At 46.5% G+C, this 23477-nt stretch overlaps 3 protein-coding genes across 3 annotated transcripts; 1 reads left to right on the top strand and 2 right to left on the bottom strand.

Moving 5' to 3' along the window:
* Window positions 1–9307: 9307 nt before the first annotated feature.
* MYCTH_83591 (uncharacterized protein) lies at window positions 9308–9966 on the top strand (the record flags this gene model as incomplete). Its single annotated transcript, XM_003665245.1, has 2 exons — window positions 9308–9478; window positions 9546–9966. Coding segments are annotated over 2 exons (218 nt in total), but the record flags the coding sequence as incomplete, so codon positions are not given.
* Window positions 9967–16302: 6336 nt separating this feature from the next.
* MYCTH_2308852 (uncharacterized protein) lies at window positions 16303–17738 on the bottom strand. Its single transcript, XM_003665244.1, has 2 exons — window positions 16935–17738; window positions 16303–16854 (listed from the first exon to the last, which is right to left on the bottom strand). Exons 1-2 carry the CDS (start codon window positions 17484–17486, stop codon window positions 16429–16431), a joined length of 978 nt encoding a protein of 325 aa, XP_003665292.1. The 5' UTR covers window positions 17487–17738; the 3' UTR covers window positions 16303–16428.
* A 304-nt stretch (window positions 17739–18042) lies between these two features.
* On the bottom strand, window positions 18043–19761 carry MYCTH_2308851 (uncharacterized protein). Its single transcript, XM_003665243.1, has 3 exons — window positions 19549–19761; window positions 18783–19390; window positions 18043–18611 (listed from the first exon to the last, which is right to left on the bottom strand). The coding sequence occupies exons 1-3, from the start codon at window positions 19600–19602 to the stop codon at window positions 18323–18325; spliced, it is 951 nt and encodes a 316-aa protein (XP_003665291.1). The 5' UTR covers window positions 19603–19761; the 3' UTR covers window positions 18043–18322.
* Window positions 19762–23477: the final 3716 nt, after the last annotated feature.

Raw genomic sequence — 23477 nt, 5'->3', positions numbered from 1 at the left:
TTAAATGACTTAGCTAATAAGCCTTCGAGCGTTAAAGGGCTTTTCTTAATCTTTAAGATATTAGTTATAGGCTTATATAACTAGGGGGTAGAAAATAAGTCAAATTCGCCAAATAAAATACTACCTAATACTCCCTATCTATTACTATTAGCCATTACTAGGATTAATAGCCTTGCCCTTGCCTTTATCCTAGCCAGGCAATAATATAGCACTGTGACGAACCCAACTCAGACTGCTTCTGAAAGGGTCCAGACGGAGGTGGGTGAAGCGGGACAAGCAGGCAGGTCGTCTGAGGGATTCGGTGAAGCCAAAGGGTTCACAACAACACTTAGAGTTGTCTCTCACAGTAATCAGCAATGCTTGGTATGAGTACTGTGATTGTGATTGTTACCACTGGTGAACTCCCAGAGTTCGCCAGAACGAGTGACTATATACAATTTCCTTGTCCTTTCCCCCTTGAGTCTTGATCGTGCGATCGCTGCTGCGATCCTGCGATCGTTACCCAAGTGCTCGTCTTGATCGAAGTGCGATCACTGCGATCACTTCCTGATTGGTCCTTAGGTCTTGTGGTTCCTGATTGGTTCTGTGCGCCTTGCCGGGTCGCCTTATGCAGCCAAATCGTGACACGATGCCCCTCCTTCAGGTCTTTCGTCCTCGAAAGACTCCGGTCCGTTTCAAATAGCGCCATCATCCCCTGTCTGTACGTAATTGCGTTTCCCAGTTTCTTCCTTCCTTTGCCTTCCCACGATGTTGTCGAGATGGCTGATCGTGTGAGAAAGAAGTCGAAATCTAAACCTGCTGCGTCGACTCTTCGTGCCAACCATCTCCTGGCCGCGATTCTCTCCTCGGATAATCTTTTAACGATGCGTCCTTGTACGCCGTGCGAGTCCAAAGGCCTTAGTTCGTGCGAGGTTTCGAAAAGCGATTCTTCTCGATGCGCAGAGTGCGTTCGCAACAAGCGTTCGAATTGTGACGTTCTTGGCGTTTCTCCTGCTCAGCTTCGGTCTATTGCGGCTCAGCATCAAAAACTTGAGGATGAGCTTATGGCTGCTGAGGAGCGGGTCCTTCGTCTCCGGAAACAGAAGCGAATGTGGTTTGAGAAGATGATGAGGGCTATCGCTCGGGGTATCGACAGTGTGGAGGAGTTGGAGCGAGTGGAACGTGAGGAGGCTGCGGCGGCGGTGGCAGCGGAAGCTTCTGGGGTTACTGCGTCTTCTTCGACCCCATCTCGCCTGTCCGCCGATTTCGGACAGCTTTGGGATGCCGTGTATCCTGAAGTTCCTTTGGATCCGTCCTTGCTGGCCGATTTCGGGTTGGTTTCGGGTTCGTCGCTTTCGGTCGGTCAGGGTTCCTCTGGTGGAACTGCTGAAGTTTCTCGGGGCAACTCAGGTTCTTAACTGGTTCCCATGAGTTGTCTTCTGGCCCAAAATCAAGCCATTTGACCAGGTACTGCAGTTCTCCGTTGATGATGCGTGAATCCAGAATTTCTTCGACGTCCCATTCTTCCTCTTCGTCCTCTGCTTCGATGTGCGTGGCAACCTTGGCGTTCTTTGGTGCTGGTTCGAGAAGTGAAATATGAAAAACATCCGTCCGTAGTCGCATAGATGACGGTAACGATAGTCGGTAGTTGGATGTCGAAATTCGTTCTTTGATAACGAAGGGTCCGACCTTCTTGAAGTCCAGCTTCGTGCTTGGTCGTTTGGTTCGCAAGTTTCGTGCGATCAGGTAGACTTTATCTCCCCTCTCTAGGCGAGGTCCCTCGAGCCTGTGTTTGTCGTAGTAGTTCTTCATTCTGGTCTTGACAAACTCGAGTTCCTTCTTGAGCTTCTCGTGCAGTGCGTGCATCTGTTCTGCTTTGACTGCTGCTCTTGGCACTGTGACCTCTGGTCCTTGCCTAAGGTCTGCTTCATATCCGTAGTTCGCGAAGAACGGTGTGACTTTGGTCGTTTCTGTCGGCGTCGTGTTGTAGGCGAGTTGTGCTGTTGGTAACAGCATGACCCAGTCGTTTTGCTGGTAGTTGACGTAAGAGCGGAGGTACTGCTCAACAACTTGGTTTAGTCGCTCCGTTTGTCCGTCAGTCTGTGGGTGATATGCCGTTGACAGCTTGCTGTTAACGCCCAATCGTTGCATTAACGCTTGCCAGAACTTCGATGCGAACTTGGTGTCTCTGTCGGTGATCCATTCTTGCGGCCAAGCATGCACTGATGCAACTTGCCGATAGATCACGTCTGCCAACTGTTCCGCTGTCCAGGACTCCTTGTAGGGAAAGAAGTATGCCCACTTAGTCAGGCGATCTACTACAGTAAGAATACTGTCGTAGGTCACTCCTGTGGCCGTGTCCTTGGATTCTGGCAGCTTCGTAATGAAGTCCATCGTAACTGAACTCCATGGTTTGTCAGCTGTTGGTAGTGGCTGAAGTAGCCCGTACGGCTTGTGTCGTGCCGTTTTGCTCCGATTGCAGATGTCGCAGTTCCGTACGACTTCCTTAACTCGTGTCGTCAACTGTGGAAAGTCGTAGTGTTTCTTGACTTGTGCGACAGTCTTCGTAACTCCTTTGTGTCCTCCGAGTTTCGACTCGTGGAGTTCTCGAATCATCCGCAGCTGTTGACCTTTGTCGTGGATGTACGCTTTGCCTCGGTACCAGAGTTTCCCATCTTTCTCTTCTACTCCGTCAGGTACCACTGGTCCGGGTGCTGCTTGATACTGTGCCTCGTTGATCCTTTCTTCTCGAAAGATTGCGCAGCATTCGAGGAACGAGTCAAGTGGATCATCTTCCACGGGTGTCTGCGTCTCGTGATGCAGCGTTCCGTCTGTCCGTTCCTTGAACAACGGTGGTGTCGTTCCCGTTCGTCCTTCCGTGTGATCCGTTCGTCGACTTAAGATGTCCGCTCGTGCGTTCTCTTTGCCCTTCTTGTAGCGGATCTCAAAGTTGAATTCCGCGAGGAATTCTGCCCATCGTATTTGTCGTCCGTTGAGTTCCTTCGTCGTCGTGAAGTATCGCAAATTCTTGTGATCCGTATATACTTGTACCGGTTCAATCGTGCCGCTGAGGTATGGTCGCCATTCCTTGAAAGCTTCGACAATCGCAAGTAGTTCCTTGTCGTGGATTGGATAGTTGAGACGTGGTCCGTCGAGCTTCTTTGAAAAGAAGGCTACAGGATGTAGCTTCCCTTGTTTGTCTCGTTGTCCCAACTGTCCTCCGATGGCGTAGTCTGAAGCGTCCGTTTCTACCTCGAATGGCTTCTTGGGGTCTGGCAGTACCAGTACCGGATCTTCGGTAATGGCATTCCGGATCTGCGTGAATGCTTGCTCATGTCGCTCTTCCCATTGGAACTCAGCGCCCTTCTTGGTAAGTTCGTGTAATGGTCGCGCGATCGCTCCAAAGTTCCTGATGAACATTCGGTAGAAATTCGCAAATCCGATGAAACTTCGTACTTCCGTGACTGACGTCGGTCGTGGCCAATTCTTGATAGCTTCAACCTTTGAAGGTTCCATCCGGATTTGTCCTGGGGATATCTCGTATCCCAGAAACACCGTTTTCCTGACGTGGAATTCGCTCTTTCCCTTGTTGACTGATAGCTTGTACGCGTGCAGCGCGTCCAGCACTGCTTTTACGTGCTTCCGGTGTTCGTCCATCGTCTTGGAGAAGATGAGTATATCGTCGAGATAACATACCGCAAATTTGTCGAGAAAGGGTCGGATAGCTTGATCAATCAGGGCTTGGAACGTTGCCGGCGCGTTCGTAAGTCCAAATGGCATGACGAGGTACTCGTAGTGGCCATAAGGTGTCCTAAAGGCCGTTTTCCACTCGTCGCCTTCTTTGATCCGTATGTGGTTGTAGGCCGATGGCAAGTCAAGACGCGTGAAATATTGGGCTCCTGCCAACTGATCTCGGAGCCGTGAGATCAGCGGTAACGGGTATCGATTTTTCACGGTCTGTTCGTTGAGTTGCCGATAGTCGACGCATAACCGTAGCTTTCCGTCTTTCTTGGGCACAAACAGGATTGGGTAGCCTGCTGGCGATGTCGACGGGCGGATATGTCCTCTTCGAAGGTTCTCCTCCAAATATCGCTTAAGTTCTTCGTTCTGTGTCTGGCTCGTGTGGTAAATCTTGAAGAACTTCAGTCGTGCTCCTTCCTTGAGCTTGATCTCGTGATCCCATGGGCCGTGTTCTGGTAATCCTTCCAGATGCTTCGGTTCGAATGCTGGGTGTCCTTCGTATTCCTTCGGTACTTCCCCAGTCTTGTCTCGTCTCTCGGTTTTCTGGTAGTATGCGAACTTGGTTCCGTCCATGGCGATACTGGCGATTTCTCCTGTCTCAACCCACTGCTCCCATTGCAGTGCTCCGCATTCGTCAACGGAGAGAACAGCTATCGGCGATTCAGCTCGTTCCTCCTGTCGCAACGTCGGTATCGTTATGCCGCTTCTTCCAGAGTCCGTAGTGGTCTGCCTGCCACTGTCCGTCTCTTGCGGTGGATCCGTAGGACATGCCTTTCTCTGAGCATCGTCCGCTCGCGATCCTTGCGCGCTCCCCATCTCGCTGGTCGAATACGACTCCATTCGGGGTCGCAGGTGGCCACCATTCTTCCAGCTGATGTCCGGGTCGTAATCTTCATGCCATGGTAATCCCAATATCATGTCTTTGTCGTCGCCCATGTCCACGATGCTGAATACGACTGCTGTGGTTTTCCCTGCCACAGTGATGTCGATCGGTTCGGTCTCCCTGCGTACCCATTGCGTCGGAAATGGCCCTTTGACTATGCCATGCTTCCGCTTCATTCTCCAGGGTATCCGCAGCTGATTCACAAGTGTCGGCGAAATCAGATTCATCTCTGCTCCACTGTCCACTAGTGCGAGCATTTCGTGCTGTTTCCACTGTGCTGTTATCCACAGCCGCTTGTCTTGCCGCCGTCGTCCAAAGATTGCGGCGATTTCCCATGTTTCTGCCGGGAGGTCTCGGTATAGTGGTCTCTTGCGCCAGTTCCTCCTGTACTGCGCTACCACTCGCCGCTGCGCGGGCGTTAATGGTTTCCGGGCCCCTCGAAGGGCCCTGACCCGTTTCCCAGGTCAGTGCTGACCTCTTCGGTTGTTCGGCTGATAGCGGCTTCGTCGATCGTGCTCATTTCCGTGAGCCATTGAGTGCTTGCGGCTTCCCACCATTGGGTCCGTTCTGCTTTCCGTCGTGCGTGCCATAGCTTCATCTGAAGCTCCCGAATTCGCAATTTCTTTTCGTCCGCGTGATAGAGGCAATCGTTGCTCCAGCACGAGTCCCATGTGTCTCGTCCCGTTCCGCAGTGCCTAGGCCAGGCTCGTCTTGGAACTATCGTGATGCTTTCTAGATCGCGGGCTTCGATCTTCCAAAGCAATTCGGCCGCTCTGTTTCCTGCATCGTAGACCCATTCCACAGGGCACAAGCCTCCGTCCCTGTTTTCCTGTCGGGTCGGCCAGTGATTGTTTTCGAATTTGTCGCGGAAGTGGTATCGGCATTCGTGTGCCACACACTGGAACCAGGGCACTTGCGCATGTGCCTCGTGTCGAGGGTGCAGTCGCGTGGCGTCGCCTGGAAGGTATTGGAACTCTTTCCCGAATCCTTCCCATTGTACGTGGACCGTAGGTACTCCAGTGCTGACATAGGAGTGTTTCTTCCAGTAGCTTTCCCACGTACGCTCATCTTTTCCGCGGTTCGCGCGCATGAACTGGTATTCTGGGTTCCGCACATCGTTGCTGAGTTGCTGATCGTCAAGGTACTCGGCGTAGCTATCGGGCCCATCATATGTCACAGGCTGTTCCCCTTTGATGGTTTCCACGATACGTCGGAGTTCCCTCATTTCGTCCTTCATCTCATCGCTCTGCTGGGCGAGTCGAGTCAAGCGCCCATCCCGTTCGCGCAGTTCCGTGTTGAGTCGGAAAACTTCGTTGCGGTACCATTCGATTCGTTCCTGGAGGAATAGAGCATTGGGTCCGGGTCTTTCGATTCCTTGGGTGTCGGTTGTCCACGATCCATCCCGCCTCTGCGTGACTGTGAAACCCCACTGCCTCAAGATTGGGAGAATCGAAATTGGCGGCGCATACTCTCCTGCCATGTCCCATTCGGCAAGACCTGTCTCTGGGTCCACAGTGACCAGTTCGGAGTACGGTGCTTGTTCGTCTTCACCGTTGCCGTCGTGTCCGAGACTGTCCGTGTCACTGTCCTTGTCTTCGTAGCTCGTGGCTGCTACTTCGGTGACGTTCTTGGTGGTTTCGTCGATGGCCGCAATTTCCTTTCCAGGGACTGGCTTCCATTCTTTCTTCGGGCTCCGGCATTCTCGCTTGTAATGCCCTTTCTTTCCGCAGTTGTAGCAGGTAACATTGGACTTGTCTTTGGTCGCCTTCTTCTGGTCCTGCTTCTGCGCTGCGTCCACATCCATGGCTCCGGGGTGCGTCCCGTACGAGGTACTAACGTACGCTCGCTTTTTCTTGTCGTTGGCCTTAACCGTGGTTCCGTTCATTCGACCTCGTTTCTGCTGCTCTCGTGCGTAGAGTCGATCATCGATCCTGATGGCCTGCGCGATGTATTCATCCAGAGTCTCAGGCCGATCGTACTTGTACAGCTCGTCCTTGACCTTTTCCTTCAAGCCGTTGTAGAACAGTTGCATCAACGCCTCGTCGTTAAGCTGAGACTTGAGCATGTCCTGTCTGAACTGTGCGGCGTAGGAGGCTGCTGACTTGGTCTGTCGGAGATTGGCGAGTCTTTCTTGCGCATGAATCTTCTCGTCTTTGTCGCCAAAAACTTTCCGAAGCTCTTCTTCGAAACGGTCGTAAGATCGGAAGACTGCCCGTGTAAACGCGTCTCGATCGTCTTCGTCTTCCTCCGTGAGATAGTCGTTCCACGTAGGCTCGAACCATCTGAGTGCCTTGCCCTCTAGTCTCGTGGCTGCGTAGAGGACTTTGGCTTTGTCGTCCGGAAACTTGTCGTCATTGAGCCGGAAGTAGGATCGGAGGTTTGTCAGGAATCCTGCGAGATCCTCCTTGGTTCCTCCGTATTTACCAGGTGGTTCGATCTTGATGCGGCTCGCCTTGGCGGTCTCGAGCGCTTCGATTTTGGCGTAGGCTTCGTTGACCAACTTCTGCGAGTACTTTTCGCGGTTCTCGAGTTCCTTGATTCGAGCTTGAGCAGCCTTGTCTCTCTGGTCCAACTCCTGGATCCGCTGCTGGAGTTGACCAAGCTGAGCGAGCAGCTGTTCGGCCGTGACGTTGGTAGCCATGTCGATGTCGAGGTCGAAGTCACCTCCGTTCTGAACCATGACAGAACAAAGGGAGTGGTAACAACGTGTGACGAACCCAACTCAGACTGCTTCTGAAAGGGTCCAGACGGAGGTGGGTGAAGCGGGACAAGCAGGCAGGTCGTCTGAGGGATTCGGTGAAGCCAAAGGGTTCACAACAACACTTAGAGTTGTCTCTCACAGTAATCAGCAATGCTTGGTATGAGTACTGTGATTGTGATTGTTACCACTGGTGAACTCCCAGAGTTCGCCAGAACGAGTGACTATATACAATTTCCTTGTCCTTTCCCCCTTGAGTCTTGATCGTGCGATCGCTGCTGCGATCCTGCGATCGTTACCCAAGTGCTCGTCTTGATCGAAGTGCGATCACTGCGATCACTTCCTGATTGGTCCTTAGGTCTTGTGGTTCCTGATTGGTTCTGTGCGCCTTGCCGGGTCGCCTTATGCAGCCAAATCGTGACAAGCACTTAACGTGTCATCGGACGTACTAACGTAAGTATTATAAGCCTCCTTGATCTTACCTAACTAGTAGAAGATATCGTATACTAAGCAGGCGATCTTCGTAAAATACGTAAGTTTAGCCTTATCAAGCTCGTACTCCTCTATATCGTTTATACTAGTACGTTTTAGGTCACTCCGAAGGACTATATATAACTTCTTAAGATCCTATATATAACTATTAACGATTCGCCTATATATTAGGGGTAGAGGTTTAGGATCTAGGGACTTATAGAAGCCTTAGCTCTATCTAATAGAGCCTTTAGCAAATCCTTTACTAACCTAACGTAAGAAGCAAAACTACCATTATAATTAATATAAATATTATAAGAGCTATTAAATATATAAGCGATTAGTATATATCTCCTTACACTTATAGGAATAGTAGGTATAATAGTAATAGTAGGAGCTAGCACCGGAATGATCGTAACATTTGCCGAAAGAACGTCCTACTAGAGCCGACCGTATATACATTCCGTAGGGCACCTCGCAAAGCTCGCTAGCAGTGATATCGCTATATTTAGTCAGCTCGAACGATCCTAACATAACTAGTAAAGCGCCGGGAAACGGCAAAACCGGTAGGGACAACAGGAACACTTACGGTTTGGAAGCTAGTTTAGAAGCTTTAGCGTGCTTACGCTTTTAAGGCATTACAGGAGCAGGAGTCGACCTACTAGTAGTAGCCGTGTTTGTAATAGGCGTACCTGACAAGTCATCTATTGATTCGAGCGTAGGAGGCGCTATCCTATTATTACTACGATTAAAACTAGTAATACTATCGCTACTACGGTTATAATGGCTATATTTGATCTATAGCTTCAAAGGAATCGCTCTACCATACTTGACTCTTTCAGACTTCCGAATACAGAAGGCAGGCCCCTAAAGGAGCTATCGAGGTAAGAGTAATAAAGGATATAACACTAAGAATAGTATTACCATAAAGCGTAGTTAAACGACTATTATATGACGAACCTAACTCAGACTTCTTCCAAAAGGGTTCAGACGAAGGTAGATTGAGCAGGACAAGTAGGCAGGTCGTCTAAGGGATTTGGTAAAGCCAAAGGGTTCACAATAATACTAGAGTTATCTCTCACAGTAGTTAATAACAATACTTGGTATAAGTACTATAATTATAAGTTACTATTACCAGTAAACTCCTAGAGTTTACCGTAACAAGTGACTATCTATATATATATATAATCCTAGGATCACTCTTTACTTAGTGATCCTTTGCCGTCAGGATCACAGCTATATTGGTGATCCTATAGTGTATAGATCACTTTGCTAAGCGTGATCCTTTCCTAATTGGTCCGTTCGTGCCTGTTGTCCTATTGGCCTGCCGAGGAAGGCAGCTTAGGTAGCGTCCTATATATATATTTCCGTGACACGATGCCCTTTCTTTAAGGCTTTCGACCTAAAAGCCTATCTTAGGCCATTTCAAATAGCGCTAATACCCCTAAGTAAGTTATATCCCGTTTTTCCCCTTTTCCTTCTATATACTATTAATAATATACCTTATATAGTAAAGCGTTCGATAAAAAGGTCTATAAAAACCGAGGAGCATATTACCTTAGTTGCTGCTATTAACGAGCTAGGGTTCGAAGTAATACCTTGTTTCTATTATTTTTCTTGCGGCCTCTACTGCTATATAATAGAGAGCTCTTCTTGTTATGGCGAATACGTTTATTATAGGAGGTTATACGACGGTTCTAGGGTTCTAGTCTTGTCTTGTCTATATTCCCTTATTAGTATATTTTTCCTATACTAACTTCTATAGTATCCTATATTGTAGACAAGTCAAAGCGCCTCGACCGATTAGAACAAGATGCTAAGGAGGCTCTCCATACCGATCGCGATTCGTTAATAATAGCATAGTGTCGTCTAGACAAGTCTCCAGCTCGCTTAGACCGTATTCGTCGTCAGAAGCGATTGTTGTTATCTCGAGGGTCGGAGATAGTTCGCCAAGGTCTTGCGTCTTTAGATGAATTAGAAGAGGTGGGGCAGCAGGAATTGGAGGCGGTTCTAGGTATGTAGCTTAATGGTAGCGTCGACGTTATTAACTAGGGCGCTGTTTTCGGTTCTATCCTAGGTTTGCCTTTAGCCGATCCGGGTTCTGCCGATAGAACTATTTTAGTTTCTTAGGGTAGTTTAAATTCTTAATTAGTTTCTATGAGTTATCTTCTAATCCGAAATTAAGCTATTTGACTAGATACTATAGTTCCTTATTAATGATATATAAATCTAGAATTTCTTTGACGTCCTATTCTTCCTCTTCGTCCTCTACTTCAATATATGTAGTAACCTTGGCGTTCTTTAGTGCTAGTTCGAGAAGTGAAATATAAAAAATATCTGTCTATAGTTATATAGATAACGGTAACGATAGTCGGTAGTTAGATGTCGAAATTCGTTCTTTAATAATGAAGGGTCTAACCTTCTTAAAGTCTAGCTTTATACTTGGTTATTTGGTTTATAAGTTTTATATGATTAGGTAGACTTTGTCTCCCCTCTCTAGGCAAGGTCCCTTAAGCCTATATTTATTATAGTAGTTCTTTATTCTAGTCTTGACAAACTCGAGTTCCGTTTTAAGCTTTTTATATAATATATATATTTGTTCTACTTTAACTACTGCTCTCGGCACTATAACCTCTAGTCTTTACCTAAGGTCTGCTTTATATCTGTAGTTCGCAAAGAACGGTATAACTTTAGTTATTTCTATTAGCGTTATATTATAAGCGAGTTATACTATTAGTAATAGCATGACCTAGTCGTCTTACTAGTAGTTAACGTAAGAGCGGAGATACTACTTAATAACCTGGTTTAGTCGCTCCGTTTATCTATTAGTCTATAGGTAATATGCCGTTAATAGCTTGTTATTAACGCCTAATCATTATATTAATGCTTACTAGAACTTCGATACGAACTTAGTGTCTCTGTCGGTGATTTATTCTTATGGCTAAGTATATACTAATATAACTTGCCGATAGATTACATCTATTAACTATTCTACTATCTAGGACTCCTTATAGGGAAAGAAGTATACCCATTTAGTTAGGCAATCTACTATAGTAAGAATATTATTATAGATTACTCCTATAGCTATATCCTTAGATTTTAGTAGCTTTATAATGAAATCTATCGTAACTAAACTCTATAGTTTGTCAGCTATTAGCAGTAGCTAAAGTAGCCTATACGGCTTATATCGTACCGTTTTGCTTCGATTACAAATGTCGTAGTTCTATATGACTTCCTTAACTTATACCGTTAACTATAGAAAGTTATAGTGTTTCCTGACTTATGCGACAGTCTTTATAACTCCTTTGTGTCCTCTAAGTTTCGACTTATAGAGTTCTTAAATCATTTATAGCTATTAATCCCTGTTATAGATGTATACTTTGCCTTGGTACTAGAGTTTCCTATCTCTTTCTTCTACTCCGTTAGGTACTACTGGTCTAGGTGCTACTTAATACTATGTCTCGTTAATCCTTTTTTCTTGAAAGATTATATAACATTCTAGGAACAAGTCAAGTGGATCATCTCTTATAGGTGTCTACGTTTTATAATATAGTGTTCCGTCTGTTTGTTCCTTAAATAACAATAGTATTATTTCCGTTCGTCCTTCTGTATGATCCGTTTATCGGCTTAAGATGTCTGCTTATACTATTCTTTTCATTGGAATTTAGTGTTCTTCTTTATAAGTTCATACAAAGGTCATATAATCGCTCTAAAGTTCCTAATGAACATTCGGTAGAAGTTTACAAATCCGATAAAGCTTTATACTTCCGTGACTAACGTTAGTCATAGCTAATTCTTAATAGCTTTAACCTTTAAAGGTTCCATCCGAATTTGTCCTAGGGATATCTTATATCCTAAAAATACCGTTTTCCTAACGTAGAATTTGCTCTTTTCTTTATTAACTAATAGTTTATACATGTATAGCGTGTCTAGTACTACTTTCACGTACTTCCGGTATTTGTCTATCGTCTTAGAGAAGATAAGTATATCGTCGAGATAATATACCGTAAATTTGTCGAGAAAGGGTCGGATAGCTTAATCAATTAGGGCTTAGAACGTTACTAGCGCGTTTGTAAGTCTAAATGGCATGATAAGGTACTTGTAGTAACTATAGGGTATCTTAAAGGCCGTTTTCCACTCATTACCTTCTTTAATCTATATATAGTTATAGGCTAATAGCAAGTTAAGACACGTAAAATATTAGGCTCCTGCTAACTAATCTCGGAGCCGTAAGATTAGTAGTAATAGGTATCGATTTTTTATAGTCTGTTTGTTAAGTTACTAATAGTCGACATATAACTATAGCTTTCTGTCTTTCTTAGGTATAAATAGGATTAGGTAGCCTACTAGCAATGTCAACGGGCAGATATATCCTCTTCGAAGGTTCTCCTCTAAATATCGCTTAAGTTCTTCATTCTATATCTGGCTTGTATAGTAAATCTTAAAGAACTTTAGTCGTGTTCCTTCTTTAAGCTTGATCTTGTGATCCTATAGGCCGTGTTCTAGTAATCCTTCTAGATACTTTAGTTCGAATGCTAGGTGTCCTTTGTATTCTTTTGGTACTTCCCTAGTCTTGTCTCGTCTCTTAGTTTTCTAATAGTATACGAACTTGGTTCTATCTATAGCGATACTAGCGATTTCTCCTATCTTAACCTATTACTCTAATTATAGTGCTCTGTATTCGTTAACGGAGGGAATAGCTATTAGTAGTTTAGCTTGTTCTTCTTATTATAATGTCGGTATTATTATATCGCTTCTTCTAGAGTCTATAGTAGTCTGCCTACTATTACTTGTCTCTTGCGGTAGATCTATAGGATATGCCTTCCCCTGAGCATCGTCTGCTTATAATCCTTATATACTCCCTATCTTGCTAGTCGAATATAACTCTATTTAGGGTTATAGGTAGCTACTATTCTTCTAGCTAATATCTAGGTTATAATCTTTATATTATAGTAACCCTAATATCATATCTTTATTATTACCTATATTTATAATACTAAATATAACTGTTATAGTCTTCCCTACTATAATAATATCAATTGGTTTGGTCTTCTTATATATCTATTATATTAGAAATAGCCCTTTAACTATACTATACTTTTGCTTTATTCTCTAGGGTATCTATAGCTAATTTATAAGCATCGGCAAAATTAGGTTTATCTCTACTCTACTATCTACTAGTATAAGCATTTCGTGCTATTTTTATTATACTATTATCCATAGTCGCTTATCTTATTGCTGTCGTCTAAAGATTATAGTAATTTCCTATGTTTCTACCAGGAGGTCTTGATATAGTGGTCTCTTACGCTAGTTCCTCCTATACTATACTACTACCTGCCGCTATACAGGCGTTAATGGTTTCTAGGCCCCTCGAAGAGCCCTAACCCGTTTCCTAGGTCAGTGCTAACCTCTTTAGTTATTTGGCTAATAGCGGCTTCGTTGATTATATTTATTTCCGTAAGCCATTAAGTACTTACGGCTTTCTACTATTAAGTCTATTCTACTTCTCGTCATATATGCTATAGCTTTATCTAAAGCTCCCGAATTCGCGATTTCTTTTTATCTATATGATAGAGGCAATTGTTGCTCTAGTATAAGTCTTATATATCTCGTCCTATTCTGTAGTACCTAGGCTAGGCTCGTCTTAGAACTATCGTAATGCCTTCTAGATTATAGGCTTCGATCTTCTAGAGCAATTTAGCCGCTCTATTTCCTGTATTGTAGACCTATTCTATAGGGCAGAGGCTTCCGTCCTCATTTCCTTATCGGGTCGGCTAGTAATTGTTTTCGAATTTGTCGCGGAAGTAATATTAGCATTTGTATACTATATACTAGAACTAGGGCACTTGCGTATATGCCTTGTATTAAGGGTATAGTTATATAGCGTTGCCTAGGAGGTATTAGAATTCTTTCCTAAATCCTTCCTATTATATATAGACTATAGGTACTCTAATACTATGGTAGGAGTATTTCTTCTAGTAGCTTCCCTATATACGCTTATCTTTTCTACGGTTCGCGCGTATAAACTAGTATTCTAGGTTCCATATATCGTTACTAAGTTACTAGTTGTTAAAATACTTAGTATAGCTATTAGGCCTATTATATATATAGGCTATTCTCTTTTAATAGTTTCTACGATACGTCAAAGTTCCCTTATCTCGTCCTTTATCTTATTATTCTACTAGGTAAGTCGAATTAAGCGTCTATCCCGTTCGCGTAGTTCCGTATTAAGCCGGAAAACTTTATTATAGTACTATTTAATTCGTTCCTAAAGGAATAGAACATTAGGTCTAGGTCTTTCGATTCCTTAGGTATTAGTTGTCTATAATCTATCCTACCTCTATATAACCGTAAAACCCTACTACCTTAAGGCTAGGAGAATCGAAATTAGTAGTATATACTCTCCTACCATATCCCATTTAGCAAGACCTATCTCTAGGTCTATAGTGACTAGTTCGGAGTATAGTGCTTGTTCGTCTTTACTATTGCTATCGTGTCTAAGACTATCCGTATTATTACCCTTATCTTCGTAGCCTATAGCCGTTACCTTGATAATATCCTTAGTAGTTTCGTCGATAACCGTAATTTCCTTTTTAGGGACTGTTTTCTACTCTTTCTTTAGGCTTTGATATTCTTGCTTATAGTGCCCTTTCTTTCTATAGTTATAGTAGGTAATATTAGGCTTATCTTTGGTTATCTTCTTCTAGTCTTGCTTCTATACTATATCTATATCTATAGCTCTAGGGTATATCTTATATAAGGTACTAATATATGCTTGCTTTTTCTTATTATTAGCCTTAATTATAGTTCCATTTATTTAGCCTTGTTTTTACTATTTTTATATATAGAGTTAATTATCGATTTTAATAGCCTATATAATATATTTATCTAGAGTCTTAGGCTAATTATACTTATATAGCTTGTCTTTAACCTTTTCCTTTAAGCTATTATGAAATAATTATATTAATATCTTATTATTAAGCTAAGACTTAAGTATATCTTATCTAAACTATATAATATAGGAGGCTATTAACTTAGTCTATTAGAGATTAATAAGTCTTTCTTATATATAAATCTTTTTATCTTTATTACTAAAAACTTTTTAAAGCTCTTCTTTAAAACAGTTATAGGATCGAAAGACTACCTATATAAATACGTCTTAGTTATCTTTATCTTCCTTAGTAAGGTAGTCATTCTATATAGGCTTAAACTATCTAAATACCTTACCCTCTAGTCTCGTAGCTATATAGAGAACTTTAGCTTTATTATCCGGAAACTTGTTATCATTAAGCCAGAAGTAGGATTAAAGGTTTATTAGGAATCCTACAAGATCTTCCTTAGTTCCTTTATATTTACTAGGTAGTTTAATTTTAATATAGCTTACTTTAGCGCCCTCGAGTGCTTTGATTTTGGTATAGGCCTTGTTAACCAGCTTCTATAAGTGCTTTTTGCCGTTCTCGAGTTCCTTAATTCGAGCTTAAGCAGCCTTATCTCTCTAGTCTAACTCCTAGATCTGCTAATAGAGTTAACCAAGCTAAGCAAGCAGCTATTCGGCCGTAACGTTAGTAACTATGTCGATATCGAGGTCAAAGTTACCTCTATTCTAAACTATAATAGAACAAAGGGAGTAATAGCAACGTGTAACGAACCTAACTTAGACTTCTTCTAAAAGGGTTCAGACGAAGGTAGATTGAGCAGGACAAGTAGGCAGGTTGTCTAAGGGATTTGGTGAAGTTAAAGGGTTTATAATAACACTAGAGTTATCTTTTATGGTAGTTAATAACGATACTTAGTATAAGTACTATAATTGTAAGTTACTATTACTAGTAAACTCCTAGAGTCTACTGTAATGAGTGACTATCTATATATATATATAATCCTGGGATTACTCTTTACTTAGTGATCCTTTGCTGTCAGGATCACGGCTATGTTGGTAATCCCGTAGTGTATAGATCACTTTGCTAAGCGTGATCCTTTCCTGATTAGTCTGTTCGTGCCTGTTGTCTTATTGGCCTGCCGAGGAAGGCGGCTCAGGCGGTGTCCTGTATATATATTTCTGTGACATATTGCCTTTAACTAAGGGGTGTGTCAGAAGCTGTAGAGCTTCTAAGAGTATTAGCTATATATGTGCCATAGCGTATGAGGCGTCGTTGCTAACGTATTGGCTAGTTCCTTTGTCTATAAATATTAGTCGTTTTGTCTCCTTTGTAGATAGTTTAATAAGGCACTGTCTCCTTTGTATAGCCACCTACTGTAGACTGCTTTTAACGCTCCCGGAGCTCCTACTGCGTTCGGCATGTATTAATCTTAGGGTATAATTATTAATTAATTATTGGTCATTATCTAGACGTGTATTAGCTCCCTCCCTTTGCTCGGAGAACACGTCAGAGACTTACCTCAGGTGATGGGAGGTTAGAGACATATGTAGGCTTGAATTGAGGGGCGTTGTGTCACAGGGCGGAAACGACACGCCCTCGAGCATGTGGCGTAATTACTATAATTAACAGACATGTGTGAATTAACCAAGGGCCAATCATCAACGAAAAAAACCTTGCTGTAATCGGGCATCTCCCTCAAATCTCGATATTATCTAAGTAGATATACCTGAGATATGGTAAGATTACCTAACAATTAATTCAATACATCACATCTCTAATTAGTCAAACAAGCCGAGGCTGGCCAACCCCTTGATGGTACCCTCGAAACCGACGACCTCGTCCGGGCCGATTCCGAGCTCCTCGGGGGAGATGAAGTCGTCGCGGACGGCCCAGGGGTCGCAGAGCTCGCCGAACTTGAACTGCCACGCCAGCTCGGTGCCGGCGGGGCCCCAGAGCCGGGTCCAGGCCTCCTCGGTGACCTGGACGACGACGCCCCGCTTGCCCGTGATCTCGGACCACTTGTCCATCATCTGCCGGAACGACCAGCGCTCGAGCGCCACGTTGGCGTACCGGCCGAACGCGGGCGCGCCGGTCGCGAGCGCCTGCCGCACCCAGATGCCCGGGTTGATCGACATGTCGCCGGCCAGGAGGATCTTGGCCTCCGGATCGGTGGCCAAGAGCTGGACGTACTGGCCGTTTCCGGGCTGGATGGAGATTGTGTTAGCATTCGAGAAGAAAGAGAGAGAGAGAGAGAGAGAGGAATGACGAGAAAGAAGTGACTGACCAATTGAAAGGGCTTGAGCAGGGGAAAGTAAGCCATGTTCTGGGGATAGTAACCAAAGTAGAGGTAGGTGGTCTTGCGTGCCAGGTCGGGCAGCTCGGCCTTGATGCGGTCGTCGACGTTGGCCTTGTAGTCCATGTGCGGGGTCTCGAGCCGGCCCGGGAGGCGGCGCTTCGCGCTCGGCTGGGTGGACCAGAGGTAGTGCTCGAGGGTGGGCGTGCGGGCGGCGGCGCGGGCGAGGTTCATGCCGTGGCGCTCCTCGATCTCGCCGGCCTCCCACTGCGACTTGCCCGAGAAGAGGGCCTCCCACCAGTTGGTGACGGCGAAGACGGCGGCGGCGCCCTCGAAGGCCCGGACCAGCGACTCCTCGTCGTCGAAGTCGGCGCGGACCACCTCGACGAGCCCGTCGGCCGCCAGCTTCTTGGCCGCCTCGCTCTCCGGCTTGCGCGTGATGGCCCGGACCCGCCAGCCGGCCGTCTTCTTCAACATGTTGACGACCCCGCCGCCCTGGGCGCCGGTGGCGCCCGTCACCGCAATGATCTTGACGTCGGACATGGAAGCCAACCTTATCCTTCAAGTCGGGGAATAGAGAAACTGCTTGGACCCGAAGCAACGCAACGCAACGCCACGTACTTGGGGGCCGTCAGTGACAGGGGCAATCTTTTATGTATAGGCTAGGGTGAGATGGGAGAAGTGAATGAGGTTGCGGATCGGGCAAGCTGCAAAGCTGAATAATTAAGTAATAAGTGTCGGTAAGTTGATTAATACCTACGTAGGCAGGTAACTAGGCAAGGTGCGCATCCTAACACTACTGCATGTACGGATTACAATACATACATACACAAGTTCATGCAGCTACACTAATCAAGAGCTTTTATGTGAGGGTCTTGGACTGCGGGGTTGACGGTCAATTCCGCCATTGCTCGAACCCTTGCTTACTGAGCAAGTGATAGGTACATACATACCTAGGTACGGAGTAGCGTATGTAGTGTACTGTGTACAGTACGTGTACTGGGCTATGTGCGGTGTGTGGGTTGTATCCTGCGAAGGGCTCCCCCTGAATCCATCCCATGCTGGTAGGTCTCTCCCTCCCCCACGGCCACACCAGTCGTGGTCATAAAGTCGTAAGTTCCCACCGTTACACTAACTAGGCCCCATGGAGCCGCTTGCGTTGATGCCGAGCGAATTGGTGCGACTCGAGAGCTTGACTAGACTAGGCTCATCACAAGAACTGTTCCGTACTCTACTCGGAAACGAAACACCCCGAATTCGCGCGGGGGCAGTCCTCATTGCCACTCACTTCCCACCTCGTGCCCACTAATTACCAACTCAACTCGGTAATCGAAACCCCCATTCGCGGGAGCAATGCTCAACACCACTCACTCTCGTTCTTACCTCATGCCCACTGCCAACTCCTCGGCGCGACCAGCATCCTCGGCATTCCCCTCGGGCGGCCCCTGTAGCGCGTTCTCGAGCCCGCTCTTCTCGCCGTGCATGGCGGCAAACCACGGCTCGTAGACGGCCATGTTGCGCACATTGAGCTTCCCGGCCTTGAGCTCCGGCATCTCGTGCCAGAAAAGCCGGTCGTGCGCCGTCTCGACCGTCTCACCCGTCCGCTGGTTCTCGGCGTCATCGATGAAGACGTCATACGCCTCGAGGATGGTGCTGGGGAGGACAAGCCTGCAAGGACACAGGCGCAGAGAGAGAGAGGCCCAGCGGGTCAGCAACTGGTTCAAAAGGAGAAAATTTAAATGTAGAACAAATGTCACAAAATGAAAAAAATAAAACATAAAATAAAAACCAAGAAAAATTGTTGGAAAAGGAGAGGAGGGGGAGGCGGGGTTCACTCACTCCTCGGGCAGGAAGGCCTTAGCAAACCCGGGCATGACGGGGGTGATGACGGGCCCCATCATGACGGCGTTGATGGTGATGTTCTCCTTGAGCTTGAGCAGCGGCGCGCTGACGCGGACCCATTGGATGACGCCCGCCTCGGCCGCCCCGTACTCGGGGAAGGTCGGGCAGGGATGGAGGCCGAGCATGCTGCTGGTGGCGATGATCTTGCCGCCGGGCGAGGGCTTGTTGTGGCGCATAAAGTGCGTCGCCAGCCGGGTGCCGTACATGACGCCCTTGAGGTGCGTGTCCGTGCAGCTGCTGTCGGGCTCGGGCGGCAGGTCGTCGACGCCGGCGCCGCGGCCGCCAAAGTTGTACCACGACCCGTGGTCGACGTTGCCGGCGTTGGCGATCAGCAGGTCCAGCCGCCCCCATCTGGCCCATACCGACCTGAACATGGCCGCCTGGGACGAGTACGAGGACACGTCGCACTGCTCGAACACTGCCCTCTCGCCCGAGCGGTCGAGAAGCGCCGTCTTCGGGGCGCCCACGTCCGCCCGTCGCCCGACGAGGGCAACACGCCAGCCCTTTGCATGCAGATGCCGGGAAAGGAGGAGCCCAATGCCGCTCTTTGGACGTTTTTTTTATCGACGCCTTTGTCAGCTCTGGTGGTCCCTGGGGAATGCACCGCGAAGCAAGCCTGGTGGAAAAGAGGAAGGAAAAGAGGAGGAAGAGGTGGAAGAGGGGGGAGATGGGGCAACGAGGGAGAGCAAGGGGGTCGACCAACCGTCCCACCGGTAACAATGGCGACTCTAGCCGCGTTCGGCTCAACAGATCCCATTTTTGGTGTGATTACTTGGTTTGCTCTGGATTTTAAGTGCTGACACCGAAGCTGCGGCAAAGGTATTATAATGGGGTATAATTATTGGGAACCAGAACGCCGGGTCTCGACTGCAGCGGGATCAAGATTTATTAAGCTTGTTTTCACACTACGGGTTACTTAATAGTACTTAACATAAAACACTATGCTACCGCAGTACTGTTGTACACTGGCACCGTACTAGTATGGACGGCACATCGCCGTGTTCGCCGTGTTGCCCTTCCGGTAGCAAATCAGATTCTGCGGAGGTCCGGGGATACCTGCCCCGCTCCATCCGAAGCCTGCAGCGACCCGATAATGGTAGCGAAGATACACTAGGTGCAAGCTCCATCCCACAGGTTCCCAAGTCTGCAAGGGTTGCAATACACTACTTGACAAGGGACATGGGTTAGCGATTGCCCGCTGCAATCGAGTCCTTCGGGAGCTTTCTCCCTTGTCGGTCCACTTTAGAGGGGGAAAGGGGAGAAGCGGGAGGCAGGGTATAAAGTATCCACTCCTTCCATTTTCCACTCCAACATCACAGAATGTGAGGAAAGAAAAAGAAAAAAACGAGAACCAAAAAGGGCACTGCGAAATGAAATGGCGTGGTTTCCCCCGAGACAAAGCATTACCACGCCACCCGTCCACCTGCTGACACACCGGGCGGCGCAACCGACCAAGTCCCTTGTCAGAATGAAATTCACGTTCCCTGATGCCTCGCGCGCTGTGTGGCTACATATATTCCTCCGTATGGCGACCGAATCCTCAAGTCGACTGCATACGCCAGACACTCCGGATTACTTCGAGAGGAATTACTACACTAGTATCCAGGGACCTGATGGTGCGCTGATCGTACCAGATTCGTCATGTTGATATGCGAGTCCTTGGTGCACAGTACTGTTTGTCAGCATACCTACGAAGTTATGTACATACATACTGCGTAGCGTAGTAGCAAGTACGGATCTGTACATTAATTATCTGGTGTTCGTCCTCTGTCTCCGCTGTCTGGTTTGTTGCTCAGCCCGGGATTTCGCCGCCCTCTAACATTTCCTTATTTGGTATTGGTTGTATCGGCAATTCCTTCCCCCCTTCTGTTTGGAATCGTATCAATAAAGGATATGATTTTCAATTTGGAGACTCGACAACCCACTTCTCGTCGACGTACATACATACACTAGTACGCAGTACACTAATTAGTCTCTCGGACTCCACAACCCGTTTTTCCCCAGCCTACCGGATTCCTCGACCTCCGCAAGGGGATCCCCCAAGGCCCGCGGTGTTGGGAAGAGGCGCACGGGTGGTGGGAGAACCGAATCCGTACACGGCACGATTTTTGTCCGGACAACGTAAGGAGCCCCCCCGCGGAACCGGCCTCACGTTCCCGGCATTCGTTCCGTTGCCCCCCACTGTCCATATGTATGTACATATCTATGCATGTATGTACACTACATACATACAGTACAGTACCTGCTGCGTTCGGTAACTGTCCGCACAGGACCCTCGAGCTTTAGTGAGAGCGGCTGTTGCGCACTTCTGTTTACACTGGTGCATGGATATAATAAACACTCTATATTTTATACACACTACTAACGGGGTCGAGAAACCAAACAGCTAGCCGGCGGTGGGAATACCTTGAATACATGCGAACAAGGGGTGGCCTGGGAGTTGAGTGAGGTGACGTGATTTGTTTTTTCTTGCTTTCGCTCTTGGTAACCACCCACCCGCGCCTCCTCCTCCCCCCCCTCTTCTCTCCCACTTGCCGAGGCGAGGTGCCCGGCTGAGTGCGACGCAACCCAAACACGTTACTCCGTACTGGTCTCTCTTACGGTATCATTCCAGGTGTGGCTTTTTTTTGGGGGGGGGGGGGTTTTCCAATCTCCTTCATTACAGGGACCCACGAATCTGGGACGAGAAGTTGCTCTCATCCTTTCTTTTTCTCTTCTACTCCGTAAGGGATACCCAACTTTGTTGGCGAGCATAAGTTTCATCCATGCTCAGGTAATTAACCTTTTGCGGCGCGCCGAAATCGACCACGGCTGCCAACTTTCGCAGACATCCACCAACGAAAGCCCCCGTTTGTACCCAAAGTAGGGAGAAGTAAAACCTTACAACCTAATACTGCGTAGTGTGGTGTATGAAGTCCATCACAAGTGTATAACCGGGATGATGATCCATCTCGGCGCCCCTGGCATTCTGCCGTTTGTTCTTAATTACTTAACCACACACAAGTACTCCAGACCACAGCCGATGTCCATAAACCTAGTCAAGGGGAGGAGAGAGAAAGAAGAGGGGAGAGAAGGATAATAATTAGTTGACTGTTCCGTCAAGCATGCGACCCGGCAGTCCCGCTTGCCTCTGAGCGATATCTTCTTCGCTACGCGATCGTTGTTAGTTAGGCCAACGACGACGGTAGGTGTGTCGAGTGCTCTAAGGAGGTCCTGCCTACGCTGAGCTCGAAAGGCTTTCCGTGTGCTTGGAGCCATCTGTCTGCGACTACTGCCCCATCACTTGGCGCTTCGAGAGGCGGTGGGACAACTATAACCACATGAACTCGACCATCTACAGGTAGGGCCCCTTCCAGATAGATAAGTCCCAGCTGTGGCCGTATACGGAGAATCTTCCCTCGGGACTTCGCCTGTTGTTCAATGCACCTTCGCTACATCTAGTTAACATGACGCGCCCCATGAGGCATTCTTGACTTTGCTTACCTTGTCTTCCTCGGTGTTGTATGCCCTGACAACTTCCGCGATCTCCGGTCGTAGTAGTTCTCGTTGTTCTTCTAATGGCACGGCCCGTAGACCTTCCATTTTCAGGGTTAGATCTTCGTTCCTGAGACCGGCTTTCGTAACGCGACTCCGGAAACCGTCTGTCGACTTGATGAGATATATATTAATAGCAAAAATCAATTTGTATTAGAGGTCTGAAGATATTTGAGTAGAAATTGCTAACATTAAATATCGGTTGTCGTGCAAGCTCTAGAGCTGTTGTCGAACTTGGCTTAGGACTAAAAATGCACCTTATAAGTTATTACTACCAGACGTCTGATAAAAGTGTAAACAAGGCTCTTATCCTAGGTTAGGGTTATAAGGGCATCTTGCTTACGTTATACAAAGTCGCTTATTCAAATAACCAAGAGGAAGAGAGCAGATAAGAATAAAACTTAGCTAAGCGATATAAGCCTATAACCGGTTTATATCTATTACTTAGCTTAAAGAACCATTTATCTTTATTAGTATAAGTCCAAACCTAGCCACAAATCTGTATAGAATAACAAGATAGCTAAAGGTAAACCTAAGAATACCACCTTCAGATGTACTAACAATCCTTCACGCTTTTCCATATACGTTCGCATTCGTACCAGATATCTGTTAGGGTGGACCTTCGCTGATTTATAGCTTACGTTCTGAAATGATGGTATCTTATTTGTCTGATTTAGGGAACCCTATTTTGTCTGCGGCTTTGTCGTCAAGGTATTGCATGAAATCACCGCCAGGGCTTGGTGGTGGTGTGGGAGGAGGAAGGGGTAGGGGAGAATTAGAACGGGGAGTAGGAGGAGGAGAAGGCTGGTCGTTATTCTTCTATTTGCTAGTCAGATCCGAGGAGTTGTTTAACATGTTTTCTATAGAAATCTTAGGGATTAACGATCTCTTAATATACCCCTTTCCCGAGGAGTATAAATCTCTGGAGGGGTCTAATGAAGATCTGGATTAGAAAGTGCCTACCTTGTTGTCTGCTCTTGAGTATAATGGGTGGTTGAGTTCGTGATATGTTTAGATAGCTGTACACAGACTACGAGGTTTATAGCCGCTCCGCTGCTTTAGAGCGTTTCCTTGAGGAATGAGGGACTCCTGATTGTG

The sequence above is a fragment of the Thermothelomyces thermophilus genome, chromosome 5, assembly GCF_000226095.1.
Source record: "Thermothelomyces thermophilus ATCC 42464 chromosome 5, complete sequence".
NCBI lineage: Eukaryota > Fungi > Ascomycota > Sordariomycetes > Sordariales > Chaetomiaceae > Thermothelomyces > Thermothelomyces thermophilus.
Note: the sequence above shows the minus strand (reverse complement) of the source record. Positions and strands in the feature narration are given on the sequence as shown.